Source organism: Mustela nivalis, assembly GCF_964662115.1.
Source record: "Mustela nivalis genome assembly, chromosome: 1".
Classification (NCBI taxonomy): domain Eukaryota; kingdom Metazoa; phylum Chordata; class Mammalia; order Carnivora; family Mustelidae; genus Mustela; species Mustela nivalis.
Genome location: NC_139020.1, coordinates 8897431 through 8917575, shown reverse-complemented (window position 1 = coordinate 8917575; position 20145 = coordinate 8897431). Strand labels below are relative to the sequence as shown.

The 20145-nt window shown below is 44.5% G+C and overlaps 1 protein-coding gene and 1 pseudogene across 2 annotated transcripts; both read left to right on the top strand.

The window, feature by feature from the left end:
- Nucleotides 1-946: 946 nt before the first annotated feature.
- On the top strand, nucleotides 947-5454 carry LOC309860623 (carbonyl reductase [NADPH] 1). The gene is made up of 3 exons (XM_082722906.1): nucleotides 947-1595; nucleotides 2177-2284; nucleotides 4771-5454. Exons 1-3 carry the CDS (start codon nucleotides 1307-1309, stop codon nucleotides 5205-5207), a joined length of 834 nt encoding a protein of 277 aa, XP_082579032.1. The 5' UTR covers nucleotides 947-1306; the 3' UTR covers nucleotides 5208-5454.
- Nucleotides 5455-5835: 381 nt separating this feature from the next.
- LOC309846960 (carbonyl reductase [NADPH] 1-like) lies at nucleotides 5836-17911 on the top strand (annotated as a pseudogene). Its single transcript has 4 exons — nucleotides 5836-5869; nucleotides 12976-13262; nucleotides 13824-13931; nucleotides 17428-17911. The product of its transcript is annotated as a carbonyl reductase [NADPH] 1-like (transcript).
- The last annotated feature ends 2234 nt before the right edge of the window (nucleotides 17912-20145 follow it).

Genomic DNA, 20145 nt, shown 5'->3' with positions numbered 1-20145 from the left:
AGGAAATCTGGATAAAGTATAAGGAGTCTCTGTATTCCTTTTTGCTACTGCATGTGAATCTGCAATTATCTCAATAGAAATTTAGGTCAAAGAAAGCCGGGGTCTTGCCCAGATTGTTAGTTTTGTTTTCTCAGGTTTGGTTTTTGCAACTGCTTGGAAACCCACCTTGAAATTGCAGCATAATTGGAGTCTGTCTAAAGCATTGCTTGTAACTTTCTGTTGTGATGGAAATACTGTAGATCTGCACTGTCCAATACAGCGTCTACAACACCTGTGACTACTCAGCACTTGAAATATAGCTAAGGCAACTAAAGACTGAATTGTAAATTATATTATTTTGATTAAATTTACATTTAAATAGCCACTAGTGGCTGTGACTCCCTTACAGGGACGGTACAAAAACGAGATTTGATTTTTTTATAGTCCCCTATTCCTCTGGGTAAATAGGAAGTAAGAGGAAGAAAAATTATTTCCCACCACTGAACTAATTCTCTAAGTTTCTGGGGATCCATTTCCTCACTTTGAAACTGGGAAAATAAGATGAACCCTGACAAGTTAGAGTGTGAGAAAGGGCTTCAAATCCCCCCTCCCACCTATAACCTGCAGGACCTTTTAAGTAATTTGACAAGTAACTTGATGAGCCTGCAAACAACTAGGGAGGTAATCCTGTGACTTATCAGTGAATGTTCCCCACTATTATGTAAAAACCATACAAGGATTAGCAAGTAGATTTGCTTTCACGTACTTAAGAAAGAAAACAACACAACACACACATGATCCCTTGCCATGCTGCTCCTAGCTTAGTCCATAACTACAGTTCCAAAGACTTCAGTTCAAGAGATTTTCTTTAAACATCAGGAGAAAGAAGAAAAGAAAAAAAAAAAAAAAAAGTCTAGACAAATACGCTATTTCTTCAAGTGCACACGCAAATAGTTTAATGGGAGAATACGAGGGAAAACTCATGGAGAACCAAGAACAAAGCTTCAGTTTAGATCTAAACAGTGAGTGACTCGGCGAAATCGAAGAATTACCCCCACTGCAGGGCGGGGCAGTCGTCAGACGAGCCCGGGCACCCACCGCCAGTTTTGCAGCTCAACCTAGCAGCCCTACCCATTCTCCACCAGCTCGGGGGCGGTCCCGGGAAGCCACGCCCTAAGGGGGCGCGTCCGGCCCCGCAGCCCCTGGCAACCTCGGGCTTCGCGCAGGCGCGCCGAAGCCTGCCGGTGAACTCCGGGGCACCGCGCGCACAAATTCCATTTGACTGCTCTCCAGGCCTGTACTTCGTGCGCCCCTCCCCCCCACAGCCATGTCGTCAGTCAACCGAGTGGCGCTGGTGACCGGGTCCAACAAGGGCATCGGCTTCGCGATCGTGCGTGACCTGTGCCGGCAGTTCTCAGGGGACGTGGTGCTCACGGCGCGGGACGAGGCGCGGGGCCGCGCGGCCGTGCAGCAGCTCCAGGCCGAGGGCCTGAGTCCCCGCTTCCACCTGCTGGACATCGACGACCTGCAGAGCATCCGCGCCCTGCGCGACTTCCTGCGCAAGGAGTACGGGGGCCTGGACGTGCTGGTCAACAACGCGGGCATCGCATTCAAGAGTAAGGGGATGCAGACGAGGAGGGGAGGTGGACCTCCGGAGCTCCTCTTACCAGGGGTGGACGCCATCTGTTGGGAAATCCAGGCGATCTCGCTTTTAATGACTGTGGCATCCAAAATGGCCCCTTAGGGCGGGGGGGGGGGGGTGGAGGGACAGCATTGGGACACAGGCAAAGTCCAACAGAAATTGCCCCGTTTAATCAGCTGCCCTGCTTATCAGCCTGAGTGACCTTTGTGTTCCTCTGATTACTGGGGATTTTTTCCAAGTTGTCAGAAAGTTTCTGTCAGATCGGACTTTAGGGCAGTTCTCTTATTTTTACTGCATTTTGTAATAAACTAGAAAACTGCACAAATTGGTAAGGCGATCCCACACCTTCGTCCAGCCTTCCCCAATGGTGCCATTTTATACGACTACAGCATTATCAAATGCGAAAATTGTCAGTGGCAGGATACTGTTACCTAGATGCCAGCTTTACACAAAATTCAAAACATCTCACATGTACTTTTTTAGTATATAACATTTTCTGGAATTTTCCCACAAGGCTCCTACTAACGCTGCTTCTCTCTTTTTCCCCCCGGGAAGCCAATGATCCCACACCGTTTCATATTCAAGCAGAAGTGACCATGAAAACAAACTTCTTTGGTACCCGAGATGTGTGCACAGAACTCCTGCCTCTGATGAAACCCCAAGGTGAGCCTGATGAGGGGCCCAAGCTGTGGTGTTTCGGGAATGATCTGGCCCCTGCCTCTCTGACCTCTTCTACAGGACCCGGACCCCTCTCCTTGCTCAGCCACACCAGCCTCCTCGCTGTGTCTCCAACTGGACCCTCTGTCTCAGGACCCTTACACACTTGGCCCGCAGTCAGCAGTGCCCTCTGTCCTGCTAGTCCCTCACAACTGCCTCTGTCTTATCCTTGAAGTCTTGCTTCAGATCTCTCCTCAGAGAGACCTTTTACTCCCTCAGTGCCACTCACAGGGGAAGTTCCCTAAGGATTCCTTCCTGGACCCTTCCTCCCCCACAACCCTTTCACCCAGGATTTTACTACAACTAGTGGACGCCTCACTCTCCAAACTTCTCAGGCCCCCCTAACATTGGTCACCTGCCTAGAACATTCCCAGAGCTCCAGACACACATGTTTCTCTTCCTGCCTCTCTTTCTCCTCAGGATGCCCTCACAGAGCCTGTCCAGCCTGGGTGCAAGACCCTTCCCCATGGCCAGCAGAAGGCCTACACACTCACATGTGCAGAGCTAATGATGGCCACAGGCCAGAGGTACGTCTCCATGCAGATGGGACATCTGTGATACTGGATGTCTCTTGTTGCCTAAACCACTGTTCATGCCTTTATCCTCATTCCTCCCCCTCCCACCTCTCTCTTCCACCTGATAGCCCATCCCCATTCACCTTTCAAAGGGACATCAAGTTCAGCCTCTGTACTGGTCCTGACGACCTGCAACGATACTAGTCCAAGGAGTGCCTTCCCTCCAGTCCACTCCCATTCCTATAAGAGAAGGCTGCACAAGTCTAGAATGAGTGGGTTGTTTCAGCCGCTGCACAATGCAGCTATGTTCACTGTCCCTCCAGTTTTCCCAGATGGGGAAGGCACAATCCACTCCATTATGCCCCTAGGAATTCTGACATAGAAATTTAAAGCTATAGTCACATGGTTTCTTGATTAGAGACTATCCTTGCTTTCCATTCCTATACTTGCACCCCTCGTCCTGGGAACATGGTAAGAGTAGGAAGAAAAGGAAGTTGAGATGATGTGGGGAAGAATGGTGAGGTCAAGTCGGCACCCTCCCCGATACCCTCTCCCCAGTATCCCCAGGGAAGCAGAAGAATCTCTCCAGTGGGGATTGTCCCTTGGCACCCACCCGCCTCATATTGAGTGTGAGTACATGTTCATGAATGTGTCTAAGCCCCACATACCTTTATCTCGTGTTGAAGACAACCAAAGATTCAGATGCCTGTTGCAGTTCTCTGTGGAACCACTTCTCTGCATATGAAAATGTATTGCTTGGCCTGCAGAAATGATAAGGCCTTAGGACAAATTTCTGCAGCATCTTCTGTCTTCATCTTGCTACACTGCTTAAGCATTGGCATCTTCTTCTGGGTTTCTCCAAAGCTTGGTCCAGAAACAGTGCCTTGACTTGTCCGGACCACCTGTTTGGAGCCTCCCAAGCTACTACCTTCAACCTAACTTGCCACCTATGTGGAAGGCCTTCCCCTTGGGAAATCTCTCCCATAACTATCTCCAGTCTTTGTCTCTTTTGCTGAGAAATGGAAGAGTCCTTAGATTTTGCCGGGGGGGAGGAGGGTGTGTTGCTCACAGGGTGCAGAGTCTATGTCAACAGTTTCCCCAGCTCTGCGTTTCTGCAGCTTTCCCATTTCCACTCCTCTCAGGGACCAGATGGCCATTTCATAAAGGCATACCAGGATATCCACTTCCTAGTTCCACTCCCATTCCAGTCTTTGAAGGGGTTCTTCTGAGGGGCATTGACTTGTCCAACTTTATTCTGCCCCCTAAATTGCCATAGGGCCTTCCGCAGGCCTTCCGCAGGCCATGCCCTCTACGGAATTCCTTCAGTCCCCCAGTTTTCCACTGCCTCTCTCCATAACTGGATTCTCAGGCCATAACACACGCCCAAGTTCATAAAAACTCCATCATAGACAAATCACCATGCAAGGCAGGCCACTAAACCAATTTGTTTTTATCATCCTCAAACAGAGTAGCAGCCTTCCAAACCAGTTGGATCTGCCCTCCTTACACCGGTCAGCTCCTTATTTGTACAGACCTATTTGAGGCCACTCCCCATGAGATCTTCAGGTGGTCCCAAAGGTGGCCTTAGGGAGAAAGAGGGAATCCCCTCTTGAATGCAAGGAGTGTCTCCTTATATCCTCCTTAACCATGTTCTTCCTTACAGTATTTCCATTTTTCCTATGGAACATAGGCTCAGTGCCCTCCCCCTAGAATTTTTCGGACTTCATCAGAGACATCACAGGTATAACAATTTCCAAGACCATATCATAGTCTTCACACATACAGGCAGTCTTCACGGATGCGTGTAGCATATTAATAAAGTCTCAGTGGAAATTTTCTGTACAAAGTCTTGGTGAAATTGGCATTTGTCGTTCTTGAGCCTTTGTGCAGAGCTAACGTTGTGTATTGTTATTTCAGGCAGGGTAGTGAACGTGTCCAGCATGGTGAGTCTGCGGGCCCTGAAAAATTGCAGCCCAGAGCTGCAGCAGAAGTTCAGAAGTGAGATCATCACAGAGGAGGAGCTGGTGGGGCTCATGAACAAGTTCGTGGAAGACACGAAGAAAGGCGTGCACAGGAAGGAGGGCTGGCCCAATACTGCCTATGGAGTGACAAAAATCGGCGTCACAGTCCTCTCCAGAATCCATGCCAGGAAACTGAGCGAGCAGAGGAAAGGGGACAAGATCCTCCTGAACGCCTGCTGCCCTGGGTGGGTGAGAACAGACATGGCAGGCCCTAAAGCCACTAAAAGCCCAGAAGAAGGAGCAGAGACCCCTGTCTACTTGGCCCTTCTGCCCTCAGATGCTGAGGGGCCTCATGGGGCATTTGTTATGGAGAAGAAAGTTGAACACTGGTGAGCTGAATGTATAGCTCTGTCCATGGATCCCCTTAGAATCGCCCCCCTTTGACCAAAAGGACTCTTCCAGTATCAGTAATATCCCGAACCACAGCAAAAAAGGTATAAAATATCCCTGCTGCGTATTCAATTTCAGGAGGCTACTAATTCAGGGAAGGTTCTTTTGATTTCTTCTGTGATACAGGCACAGAATGAAATCAATGAGATAATGAACTGCAGACATGAATAAATGTTTCTCTGTAAATGTTGATTTGTGCAGACTCTTTATGTGCTGAACCAGCTAAGAAGTCGTCTACACTGAATAAAATGAAGAGAAGTTAGAGTTTCACTCAAGGGTCAGCAAACATTATACAAAGAGGCAGATAGCAGTATGTTAAGCTTTGCAGGTGACACACTCCTGTCGGATCTCCTCAGCTCTGCTGCTGTAACATGAAAGTAAGCACAGACAATATACAAACCAATGAGCTTGGTTGGATGTGACATGAAGCCTGTTGTGCCAGCCTCTAGTATAGCATGAAGGGAAGATATCCCCTGTAGTCTCTGAATATCAAACTCATTGGGGAAAAAACAATTTCCAAGCGTGAAATGACAGAAGGAACTTAGATACATCCATAGGGTGCTCTGAGACAATGGAGAAAATTGAGTATGGTTTGGGTATGGACAGTGAGTGAGGCCCAAGACACCAGTGTGACAAGAAGATTCTTACTGCCCTGTCCAAGCCTGGCTGCCTGTGGGCCTCACTGAACCTCCACCACATGCCTCCCTTCACAAGAACATGCTTGTTGGAAAGGGACCTCTACTCTACTAACTATTTTTCTCTCTTCACCAAGGATTTTTCAGCCTCACCCAAATGAAAGGTGGGGGGCCCTAAAAGCAAGGGTAGGGTCCTTATTTTAAGTTTTTCCCTTCAGATGGGCTGATAATGACCTCCCTATTATTTTCCACTTAAGTGTATAAGAAAACAACTGATTTCTATGTATTGATTTTGTATCCTGCCACATTACTGAATATATGAGTTCCAATAATCTGGGGATGGGGTCTTTTGGGTTCTCCACATAAAGTATCATGTCATCTGCGAAGAGACAGTGTTTGACTTCTTTGCCAATTTGAATGCATTCTGTTTTTGTTATCTGATAGCTGTTGCTAGGACTTCAAGTACTATGATGAACAGTAGTGGCCAGAGTGGGCATCCTTGTCATGTTCCTTATGTTAAGGGAAAGGCTCTCAGCTTTTCCCTACTGAGAATGGTATTTGCTGTGGGCTTTTCATAGATAGACTTTATGAAATTGAGGAATGTTCCCTCTATCCCTACACTCTGAAGAGTTTTAATCAGGAAAGGATGCAGTATTTTGTCAAATGCCTTTTCTGCATCAATTGAGAGGACCATGTGGTTCTTCTCTCTTCTCTTGTTAATGTGTTCTACCACATTGGTTGTGATAGAACAAGTGTTGAACCACCCTTGCAACTCGGGTAAATCCCACCTGGTCATGATGGATCATCCTTTTAATGTACTGTTTGATCCTATTAGCTACTATCTTGTTGAGAATCTTGGCATCCATATTTATCAGGGATATTGGTCTCAAATTCTCCTTTTTGATGGGGTCTTTGCCTGGTTTGGGGACCAAGGTGATGGTAGCCTGAGAAAGAGTCTGGAAGTTTCCTTCTGCTTCTATTTTTTGAAACAGCTTCAGGAGAATAGGTATTATTTCTTTTCTGAATTGGTAGAATTCCCCAGGAATCCATCAGGTCCTGGACTCTTGTTTTTTGGAAGGTTTTTGATCACTGCTTCAATCTGATTACTGGTTATTTGTCTACTCAGGTTACCAAATTCTTCTTGTTTCAGTCTTGGAAGTTTATAGGTTTCCAGGAAGGCATCCATTTCTTCTAGGTTGCTTAACTTACTGGCATAGAGCTGTTTATAATAATTTCTGATGATTATTTCTATTTCCTTGGTTTTGGTCATGGTCTCTCCCCTTTCATTCATAATTTTATTAATTTAGGACCTTTCTCTTTTCTTTTGGATAGGTCTGCCAGTGGTTTATCAATCTTAGTAATTCTTTCAAATAACCAGTTTCTAGTTTTGTTGATGTATCCTACTGTATTTCTGCTTTCTAATTCATTGATCTCTGCTCTAATTTTAATTATTTCCCTTCTCCTGCATGGCTTAGACTAATTTGTTGATGATTCTCCAGTTATTTAAGGTGTAAACATAGTTTGTGTATCCAGGATTTTTCTTTTCTTTCTTTTTAAAATTTTTTTATTATTTTTTTATTTATAATTTTTTTTAAATTTTTTATTTCTTTTCAGCGTAACAGTATTCATTGTTTTTGCACCACACCCAGTGCTCCATGCAATCCCTGCCCTCTCTAATACCCACCACTTGGTTCCCCCAACCTCTCACCCCCCCGCCCTTTCAAAACCCTCAGTTTGTTTTTCAGAGTCCATAGTCTCATGGTTCACCTCCCCTTCCAATTTCCCCCAACTCCCTTCTCCTCTCTAATTCCCCTTGTCCTCCATGTTATTTGTTATGCTCCACAAATAAGTGAAACCATATGATAATTGACTCTCTCTGCTTGACTTATTTCACTCAGCATAATCTCTTCCAATCCTGTCCATGTTGCTACAAAAGTTGGGTATTCATCCTTTCTTTTTTTTTTTCATTTATTTATTTTCAGCATAACAGTATCATTATTTTTTCACCACACCCAGTGCTCCATGCAATCCATGCCCTCTATAATACCCACCACCTGGTACCCCAACCTCCCACCCCCCCGCCACTTCAAACCCCTCAGATTGTTTTTCAGAGTCCATAGTCTCTAATGATTCACCTCCCCTTCCAATTTACCCCAGCCCCCTTCTCTCTAATTCCCATGTCCTCCATGCTTTTTGTTATGCTCCACAAATAAGTGAAACCATATGATAATTGACTCTCTCTGCTTGACTTACTTCACTCAGCATAATCTCTTCCAGTCCCATCCATGTTGCTATAAAAGTAGGGTATTAGTCCTTTTTGATGGAGACATAATACTCCATCGTGTATATGGACCACATCTTCCTTATCCATTCATCCGTTGAGCGTTGGTGGTATAGTGGTGAGCATAGCTGCCTTCCATTCATCCGTTGAATGGCATCTTGGTTCTTTCCACAGTTTGGCAACCATGGTCATTGCTGCTATAAACATTGGGGTACAGATGGCCCTTCTATTCACTACATCTGTATCTTTGGGGTAAATACTCAGGAATGCAATGGCAGGGTCATAGGGAAGTTCTATTTTTAATTTCTTGAGGAATCTCCACACTGTTCTCCAAAGTGGCTGCACCAACTGGCATTCCCACCAACAGTGTATGAGGGTTCCCCTTTCTCCACATCCCCTCCAACACATGTTGTTTCCTGTCTTGCTAATTTGGGCCATTCTAACTGGTATAAGGTGGTATCTCAATGCGGTTTTAATTTGAATCTCCCTGAGGGCTAGTGATGATGAACATTTTTTCATGTGTCTGATAGCCATTTGTATGTCTTCATTGGAGAAGTCTCTGTTCATATCTTCTGCCCATCTTTTGATATGATTGCCTGTCTGTTTTGTGTGTGTTGAGTTTGAGGAGTTCTTTATAGATCCTGGATATCAACATTTTGTCTGTACTGTCATTTGCAACTATCTTCTCCCATTCCATGGGTTGCCTCTTTGTTTTCTAGACTGTTTCCTTTGCTGTGCAGAAGCTTTTGATCTTGATGAAGTCCCAAAAGTTCATCTTCGCTTTTGTTTCCTTTACCTTTGGAGACATATCTTGAAAGAAGTTGCTGTGGCTGATATCAAAGAGGTTACTGCCTATGTTCTCCCCTAGGATTCTGATGGATTCCTGTCTCACGTTGAGGTCTTTTATCCATTTTGAGTTTATCTTAGTTTGTGTATCCAGGATTTTTTTTTTTTTTTTTTTGAGTGAGGCTTGGATGGCTATGTATTTCCCCCTTAGGACTGCCTTTGCCATATCCCATAGGTTTTGGACTGACTGTTACCATTCTCATTTGTTTCCATAAATTGTTTAATTTCTTCTTTGATTTCCCAGTTGACCCAACCATTCTTGAGCAGGATGATCTTTAGCTTCCAATTGTTCTTCCAAACAAACAGTTCTTCCAAACTTTTTCTTGTGGTTGAAACTTGCCAGTTTCAAAGCACTGTGGTCTGGGAATATGCAGGGAATAAAATCAATCTTTTGGTATCAGTTGAACCCTGATTGTAACCAGTATGTATGTGGTCTATTCTGGAGAAAGTTCTATGTGTGCTCAAAAAGAATTAGTACTCTGTTGTTTTAGGGTGGAATGTTCTGTATATATCTATGGGGTCCATTGGATCCAGTGTGTCATTCAATGCTCTTGTTTCTTTGTTGATTTTCTGCTTGGGTGATCTGTCTATTGCTGAGAGTGGAGTGTTAACATCTCCTGCTATTAATGTATTATTATCAATATGCCTCTATTTTGGTTTACAGTTGGCTTATGTAGTTGGCAACTGTCATGTTGGAGGCATAGATATTTACAATTGTTAGATATTCTTATTGGATAGATCCTTTAAGAATGATATAGCGTCCTTCTGTATCTCCAACTACAGTCTTTAGCTTAAAATCTAATTTGTCTTATATGAGAATTGCTACCCCAGCTTTCTTTTGCAGTCCATTGGCATGAAAGATGGTTGTCCATACCTTAAGTTTCAGTCTGGATGTATGTTTAGGTTCAAAATGAATCTCTTGTAAACAGCATATGGATGGGTCCTGTCTTTTTATCCAGTCTGCAAACCTGTGCTCTTTTATGGGAACATTTAGGCTGTTCACATTGAGAGTGATTATTGAAAGGTACAATTTTATTGTCATCATGTTGCCTGTGAAGTCCTTGTTTCTATAGATTATCTCTGTATTTTTCTGTTCTATATCACTCTTGGGGCCTTTCTCCTTTTAAAGAACTGCCCCCCCTTAATATTTCTTACAGGACCAGCCTAGTGGGCACACACTCTTTCAGTATCTGCTGGTCCTGGAAGCCCCTTATCTCTCCATCCATTCTGAATAACATCTTTGCCAGATAAAGAATTCTTGTCTGCATGTTCTTCTTATTTAGTACCCTAAATATGTCTTGCCAGCCCTTTCCGGCTTGCCAGGTCTCTGTGGACAGTTTTCACATTATTCTGATGTTCCTCCTTTTTCACATTATTCTGATGTTCCTCCTTTTGCACGTAATCTCTTCCCCTGACCTGTCCTTAAGATGATAGCCTTGGTTCTAAGATTAGTGTTTTACTGCTACATGCCTGGGCATTCGTTTATTATCCTTAATCTTGGGAAGTGTTCTCTCTGCCTCTAGGACACGAATGCTTGTTTCATTCCCCAGATTAGGGAAGTTCTCGGCTACGATTTGCTCCAATATTTCTTCTAGTCCTCTCTTCTCTCTCCACCCTCCTAGGGATCCCAATAATTCTGATTTTGGAATATTTCATGGCATCATTTATTTCTCTAATTCTGCTTTCATAGATTTTAAGCTGTTTGTTCCAGGCCTTCTCCTGTTCCTTCTTTAATGTCAGTTTGTCTTCTAGATCACTAATTCATTCTTCTGTCTCGTTTACCCTAGCTGTCAAAGTATCTAGATTAGATTGGATCTCACTGATAGCATTTTTAAGTTCTGCCAGACCAACTCTCATTTCTACCCTTAGAGAATCTATGTTGTCATTAATGGTTTTCTCCATCCTAGCTATTGTCTGCATAACTGTTACACTGAAGTCTATTTCCAACATCTTGCTTATGTCCATATCCAATAGTCTTATGACAGAGATCACAGTCTCTGAGTGTTTCCTATGTTGGGAGTTCTTCCTCTTAGCCAGTTTGTTGAGGGGTTGTTGAGGGAATGTACAGAGTCCAAATTATTGACCACAACCCAAGCAAGATGCACCTGTTTTACAGGGTACTTAGGGTTGCAGGCTTCTTGTTCTTCCAGCCTGTCCTTTGGGGGAGGGGCATGCCATGCTCTTATTCAGGCAACACTGTTTGGGCATAGTTGCCCTGTGCCCTGTGGGAGGGATTGGATAAGTGAAAATCAGGTTTTGGGGACTTTTGTTCTCTGGTGACTTTCGCTGGAGGCTTTCCACATCTCTTCTGAGAGAGCAGAAATGACCATATCCAAATCTCTGTCTCAAAAGTCTGTTCTAGGGGCATGTGGGTGGCTCAGTGGGTTAAGCCTCTGCTTTTGGCTCAAGTCATGATCTAAGGGTCCTGGGATCGAGCCCCACATTGGGCTATCTACTCAGTGGGGAGCCTGCTTCCCCCTTCTCTCTCTCTGCCTACCTCTCTGCCTACTTGTGATCTCTGTCAAATAAATAAATAAAATTAAAAAAAAAAAGTATGTTCTACAGAGAGCTCTCCAGGCCATACTGTCTCCATTTCTGTCTTCACTGCCAAAAACCACAGGGACCTGGGTTGTGCACCCCCACAGCAGCAATTCCAGTCCTTGCTTCCAGGTCCAGGCACATCACTCCCCTTTGTGCTTCTAAAACCACCAGCTATCCTCAGTTCACAGTTTCCTGGAAACTCCAGGTTTCAGTTTGGGGGATGGGGGTGTGTGTCCTAAAGTACTTTCCCTGCCGCTACCAGTCTGCAAGTCTGTCCCCAGCATAGGAGACCTTTGAGCTCCAGCAGCACAGAATCCCAGGAGCTCCCACCCCCTTCTGTTTATCTTCCCATATCTGCCAGCAGAATCACTGCTCCCTGCATCATACCTCTAGACCAACTGCCTGAGATATTCTGTTTGTAGAGATCCAGATATACCTTCTTACATCACGGGCTGATTTCATAGGTGTTCAGAATGGTCTGGCACCTATCCTGTTCAATTCAGGGTACCGCATGAAATGGAGTTCCTACTCCTCTGCCTTCTTTGCATCCCCTTATTTGCATTTCTAACCTGACAAAGGAAGAATATGAACGTCTACAAGAAGACATAGGATCTCCACTGCAAATTTGCAAAAATACTCTAAGGTCACATAGGTCTTTTTTTCCTTGATATTTTAAAACACCTAATTATATAAAATAATTTTAACTGTGACTTAAGCTCAACCAAAAAGTAGGCACTTAAGCCAGAAGGGATTATGTAACCATTAAATTCATCATTCCAATCATACTTTGGTCCATGGTGGCTTCATAAACATCCCCTGCCCACAACCAAGTCTCAGAACAGTATCAAATTCTCTATTTCTCCCTCTTGAGTCTCTCCTAAGATAGGAAGGAGAACTGTAGCTTCAGAAGCACTTTCCCTATGCCAGATATTTCACTGCATTTTGGAAGAACCCAACCATTCCAATTCTGCAGAGGATGGACTCATTCCCAAGAAAATCTATCTACTCCTTTTATTCCTTTTCAGGTTTTCCCAAAATTATTTTTGGTCAGCCACTGTGAATCTCTAGTCCCTTATGACCATCACCAACCACTTTTCTTTGGTGGGAATTTTAGTCCAACCCCAACGATTGTTTACCTCAAAGGAGGGAACCTAAGAGGGTGGACTCTGGGTTGGGCTGAGAGTGCAGCTGCTGAAGGGACAAACCTAGTATAGTGTTATTAGGAAAACTTCTAAAATATTTGGCCCCTTCTTCAATGGGGGGACAGAGGAGGGGTCTTGGACCTGCAGTGCTACAACCTAGAATACACTTCTACTGGCATCTCAGACAGTGATAGACCCACAGCAAATTGGCTCACCACACAGGGCACTGCTTGCTCTCCATGCAGCCACGTCATTGTCCCTGTGAGTGGCACTGGTGACAGGGGCCAACAAGGGCATTGGTTTTACCATTGTGCAGGACTTGTGCCAGCAGTTCTGTGGTGCTCATGGCATGGGATGAGGGACAGGGCCGGGCAGCAGTGAACAGCTCCAGACGAAGGGCCTGAATCCCCGCTTCCACCTTCTGGACATCAACGACCTGCAGAGTATCTATGCCCTGCGTCACATCATGATGCAATGGTTAGAGTTGGACTAAAATTCAAGGAGTACAGGGGCCTAGATGTGCTGGTCAACAATGCAGGCATCACATTGAAGGGTAAGAACACAGGAGCACTTAGGGCTGAAAACCTCTCTTACGGGACATTCCAGTGTGGGCTGGATATGATCTCTGAATGCTACTGGAGGGCTTAAAGCTCCAGTAGGATCCAGAAGGGCCTCCCTGGGGGAAAAATCGAGACTGGAGGCACAGGGAGAGAAGAAGCCTCTGGGGGTTGCAAGTCTTTAAAGCCAAAGAACCATGGCATTGCCATGGGTTAATCTCGGGGACCTGACAGAGATTTTTGCAAGCTTCATTCGGTTTGGACCACAGCCATTCAGTGCATGTTCAACCTATTTTGTAATAAACACAAATTACAAAGAGACATACACAGAAATCCCACTGGGCACACTTCCCTTAGCCTCCAGGAATGATGCCAAAGTACCAAGCTACACAGCATTAACACAGCAGATACGACACAGTGGGAAAATAGAGTTCAGTAACGCAGACATCAATGAGAATTCACCAGATTGCATGTACAAAAAACAAATGTTACTGTCACTCATGGAATGTTCTCAGATGGCTATTATTTATTAATCTGTTCTCCTCTTCCCCTAACAGCTGGTGACACCACACCCTTTCATATTCAAGCAGAAGTGACCATGAAAACAAACTTCTTTGGTACCTAAGATGTGTGCAGAGAACTCCTGCCTCTAATGAAACCCCAAGGTGAGCCTGATGAGGGCCCCAAGCTATGGTGTTTTGGGAGTGATCTGGCCCCTGCCTCTCTGGCCTCATCTACAGATGCTGGCTCCTCTCCCTGCTCAGCCACACCCTGAACCTGATTACCAAGTCTCAACCTGGACAGTGTACCTCTGCCTCAGGACTCTTACAGTCAGCAGTGTCCTCTGTCTCATTGGTCCTTCACAGCTGGCTCTGTCTTATCCTTCCCGTCATCGTTCAAAACTCCTCAGAGAGACCTTTTACTGCCTCGGTGTCACTCACAAGAGAAGTTCCCGAGGATTCCTTTCTGAACACTTTCTTCTCCCTCTCCGTCTCTCCTAGGGATTTTATCCAGATTAGTGGACTCCACACTCTCCGAACTTCTCAGGTCCCGCTAATATCTGTCACCTACCTAAAACAATCGCAGAGTTCCAGACACACATAGTTCCCTTCCTGCCTCTCCTTCTCCTCAGGATGCCCCCTGCCCCTCCCCAAATCCCACACTTCCAGCACCCATCCCGCACCGCCATCTAAACATCTACATTTCCAAAACACTTATCATTTCTTACACACAACCTGGTCACAAACCCCACCACACACTCAGCTGTCATTTTTGGATTATTTCAACCTTCCTAAGACACCCCGCTTCTTCAGTCTTTTCCTCTCTGAGCGTTCTCTGTACTCTCTGAGGGCTCACTTGCTCCCAAAAGATCTTCAGAAGCAAAGCCCAAGCCTGAGCATCACTTGTAGGCATCTCTGTCAGACCTGCCAAAGTCCAGGCCCACCAACTCCCCTTCCCCTGGTTCAATGCTCTGCACAAAACAAACTGCCATAATTCCTTGGTTGTCAACTACTATAATACTTCACCCCATGAGAACGTGATAGGGGGAAGCACAGCCCTTTTACTACGCTCATTAAGAGGGAAGCTGACACTTTTAGGAAGATTAATATTCTGGCTTGAATTAAAAACATGCGGGTACAGTTGACTCTCGGTTCTGCCCCCAATTCCTCTTCTGTCCTGGAAAGTTCTACTGCTTCTTCTAACATTCACTGGCTTCACTGGCCGCTCTCAGATGTCACCTGACTCCTTTACTCACCACAACACTTGAGTGGGATGGAGTTCCTTGTGCCACCACACATCCTACAGGTATTCCCTTAGAAGGCAAAAATGACTTCTGGCTGAGAAATTCTTCCCACCTACCGAGCAGTGTTGGTGCTTGCTGTGTGTTAGCCTTGGACCAGAATGAGGAGGGAGTGTTCTTCTGCATTTGCTAAGGCAGGCTCTAATCAAACAACTCTTCTTGCCTCAGGGAAACTGGACTTCATGGACATGGAAATGCAAGCGACATTCTCAGTGTGGAAGCAGGGTTTTCTTGCCTTTGGAGGAGTTCTTCCATTAGCTGGGAGGATGCCAGCCACTGCAGCCATGTTACCAGGAATTTACCCTCTTTGGGGACACTATCTGGGAGAAATCCTAGCTAGGATAACCGAAAGCAAATAAATACTGTCCCTCTTCTCTCATACTTCCCAACCTAAGACATGAAGGACAATCTTGAATGACTTTACCAGCTCTCTGTCAGTGCAGAACACACTTCAGAGCCCTGTGTTTGCTCTGCTTTTTGGCATGGAAGGACAAAATGAAAGAGAATTGTGAGCCTAAGGACTATGCAGGATAGCAGATGTTGATTTTTCTTCTTTTTAAATTCTTTCTTCAAAAAAGAAAGCTTTACTAAAATAATTGATCCGCAAAAAAAGAAAATACAACAACAAGGTGCCCACCATTGATCGTAACCAGACAATCAATATCTAGGCCATATATATCCCATCTCACATTCCATGGATTTTCCTTCCCTTTCCCCTAAATTCACTAATCATTCTCTAAAGTGATAAACTGTTGTCCTTGTATTCCCTTTAAATTATACTATAGATTTATTTTGAAAAATATATTAAAAATATATATCCATTTAAATATAAAGACTGTAAACAATTACTCATACATGTCAATATAAGTTCATTTCTATAATACTAACTATATTTTTTTAAAAGAGTATATATTTTTTAAAAGATTTTATTTATTTGACAGACAGATTACAAGTAGGCAGAGAGTCAGGCAGAGAGAGAGAGGGGGAAGCAGGCTCCCTGCTCAGCAGAGAGCCCGACATGGGGCTCAATCCCAGGACCCTGGGATCATGACCTGAGCTGAAGGCAGAGGCTTTAACTGAGCCACCCAGGTGCCCAAAAAAGAGTATATTTTTTTTAAAAAGTGAGAGCTATGTCAACGCTTTACACTTTTAACAGCTTTGTTGAGATACAATTCACATATCCTACACTTCACCCATTACAGGTATCCAGCTCAGTGGATTTTAGTAAGGGGCCGGGTTGTGGAACCATCATTGCTTCAAGATTAGCACACTGTCATCAGTCCAGGGAGATCCTGGGCCCTCAGCTATCAGCCCTCTGATAGCTTCCCCCTACCCCAAGCAACCATCAATCTATACTCTCATTCCCCCTACCCCAAGCAACCATCAATCTATACTCTCTCCCTACATTTCCTTTTCCGGACAGAGAATCACATAATGAGTGGTCTTTTGTGACTGGCTTTTTAATTTTGAATATCGCTGTCAGGGTTCATGCATGTTGTAGCACCAACATCATTTCTTTGATAGTATTCATTTAACAGATTTGTTTTCCATGTTTTCTATGACCATATTGCCAGGACATTAGTTACTCCTTTTGAGCCAATAAAAACCCCAGGGAGAAAACCTGTATGCAGTTCAGCCCACTGAGGTGACTCATTTTTACCTACCCAGAGCATACCAAGCCTAATGCAGTATGTACACCTTCAAGGCGCCCTCAGTTAAGTGATCAGCTCTTTGTTGTTCAGTAGACACTGATTCATAGAGCACTGCCCAAGTAACCAAGTAACCATAAGATCGTCAGATGGTCCCAAAGAAGACCAATGAGGAAAAGTTGCTTTCTACTCATGACTACAGAGTGCCTCCTATCACTCTGCTTAGCATGTTCCTCTATAAGGCACATTCTTTTCTCTATGGAACATCTGGGCACTGCTCAGTCCCATTAGATCATTTCTCTGACATCGTCGGAGACATTATGGGTAAAACAAAGCTCAAAACTGAATCATGGGGGCGCCTGGGTGGCTCAGTGGGTTGAGCCGCTGCCTTTGGCTCAGGTCATGGTCTCAGGGTTCTGGGATCGAGTCCCACGTTGGGCTCTCTGCTTGGCGGGGAGCCTGCTTCCTCCTCTCTCTCTGCCTGCCTCTCTGCCTACTTGTGATCTCTCTCTCTCTCTCTGTCAAATAAATAAATAAATAAATAATCTTAAAAAAAAAAAACTGAATCATGTCCTTCAGTTACAGAGGCAGTCATCATTAATAGTGATAGCAAACTGATAATTGTCTCCCAAATGGACAAAATACTAACAATTTTGGATTTCATCATCCTCATACATGCCATTCTTTGTGACTCTTTGTGTTCTATTTTAGACAGAGTGGTGAATGTGTCTAGGATAATAAGCCTCATAGCCCTTAAAAAGTGCAACCCAGACTTGCAGCAGAAGTTTATAATTGAGACCATCACAGAGGAGGAACTGGTGGGGCTCATGAACAAGTTCGTGGAAGACACGAAGAAAGGCGTGCACAGGAAGGAGGGCTGGCCCGATACTGCCTATGGAGTGACAAAAATCGTGTCACGGTCCTCTCCAGAATCCATGCCAGGAAACTGAGCGAGCAGAGGAAAGGGGACAAGATCCTCCTGAACGCCTGCTGCCCTGGGTGGGTGAGAACAGACATGGCAGGCCCTAAAGCCACTAAAAGCCCAGAAGAAGGAGCAGAGACCCCTGTCTACTTGGCCCTTCTGCCCTCAGATGCTGAGGGGCCTCATGGGGCATTTGTTATAAGGAAGAAAGTTGAAGAATGGGGACCCCTCTATCAGTTACCTTCATGGCTCCCATCTCAAATCCCACCATGACTGACCAAAACAACTGTTACACTGTCAAAAATATCCTTATCACAAAAACTGAAACAAAAAAAGAATCACTATCCCTACCGAGTAGTCACATTGAATTGGCTACTAATTCTGTGAAGTTTCTTGTGATTTCTTCCGTGCTATGAGAGGGAAAAAAGTAGAATTGATGACAATAATTAATGGACATCACAAATAAACAATTCTAAGTAAATGTCCATGTCTGCAGAGTGTTTACATGGCAACCATCCCAAAAATCACAATTTAGTACACTAAGTTCAAGGAACAGACCCTGAGGTGGGTCAAAAAAGGACAATTTAACTCAGAGCTTGGTAAACATTAGTGAAAGATCCAGATAGTAAGTATTTTTGCCTTTGCAGGCAAATGGTCTCTGCAGACCTACTCAAATCTGCTGTTTAGCTTGAAAGTCAACACAGATGATATATCAACATATGAATGGGGCTAGGTTTCCCTGGCCAGCATACTTTATCAGCCTCTACTATGACATGGCAACCCCATGAAGAATAGATAGATATCTTCTGTCTATCCTTCTCATTGATATCCTTAAGTATCCTTAATATATCCTTAAAAATCAAACTCACTGAGGGAAAAGAAATTGCAAGGTGTGAAATGAAACTGGGTGCCCAAGATATATCCATAAGACAAGCTGAGACAAGGAGGATGAATGTGGATTGGTACCAAGGGATATTAAAGAATGATTATCAAATCTCCTCAAGGTGAATGTGTTCTTGAAGTAGGGATAAAGGGTCACCAAGTTTGTAACATTAACTTGGATCAGCAAAATAACAACAGAAGGTGAACACATAAAGAGAAGAAAATATTCATCATTGTTGAAGCTACTTTTCTGAATCCATGAGTGTCCAAAATACTATTCTTTCCACTGTTCTCTTGGAAAGCTATGGACACAAACATCTGGAAACTAAAAGGTCCTGTCTCTGCCACCTTACTGGGTGACCTTGAGCAAAATGCCACATGTTGCTGTATGTCAATCTCCTCAAGTGTACAATGGGGGACACCTCACAGCACTGCTGTGAGGAGTAAGTGAACTGATACAGATGGACAGGCTGAAAACAATGGCTGTGCAAAGTGTCCACCAAAAGAGTCCCTGTAGTGGGGTCTAACACATCCATGGCTCTGAGAAGTTCTTACTGCCCTGCACCAAGCCTGGCTCCCTGTGGGTTCACTGAATGCTCACCACCTCCCTCTCCTCACAGAAGCATTCATGTGCTACAGACTCCTCTCCTCTCATGATTATTCTTCACTCTTTACAAGGGCTTTTACAAGGTGATGGAATTGAAAACTGAAGGCCCATGCAAGCAGGGGTTAGTTTTTTTATTTTGAAAGTGAGGATTCCTTTGGGGCACCCAGCTGGCTCAAATGGTTTACCTTGGGACTCTTCATCTCAGGGTTGTAACTATGAGCCCAAGTTGGGTGCAGAGATTACTTAAAAATAAAATATTTTTTAAAAATAATATAAAATAAGGGCACCTGGGTGGCTCAATGGGTTAAGCCTCTGCCTTCGGCTCAGGTCATGATCTCAGGGTCCTGGGATTGATCACCACATTGGGCTCTCTGCTCAGCAGGAAGCCTGCTTACCCCTCTCTCTCTGCCTATTTTTGGTCTCTACATACTTGTGATCTTCCTCTCTCTCTCTGCCAAATAAATAAATAAATAAATAATCTTTTAAAAAATAACATAAAATAGTGGGGAGGAGCAAGATGGCAAAGGGGTAGGAGACTTAAATTTCATCTGGTGCCAGGAATTCAGCTTGTTATCAAACCATTCTGAACACCTATAAACTCAACAGAGAATCAAAGAAAAGAAGAGCCACCTTTCTATGAACAGAAAAGCAACCACTTTCTAGAAGTTAGGATGTGTGGAGACATGAATCTGAGGTGATATAGGGGAAGATAGACTGCAGGGGAGAAGGGTGCCTTCATCAGACAGCTCCTAGCAAGTGATAGAGTAGCGGAGCACAAAATCAAAACTTTAGAAGTCTCTAATGAGGGACATTGCTCCAGTGGCTAAGAGGAGGGTGGAACACTTGCTGGGACAATGTGGTCCCAGGACCCTCAGGGTCACAGAATGACTGGGGGTGCTTGAGTGTGGCAAAGTGTGGCAGGTATTGGAGCAGGGAAGCCAGCTGTAGAGATAGAGCCAAGGAGCGGGCTCTCAGCTCAGGGTTACCTTAAACTGAGATCCAAGGCATAATCAGACCA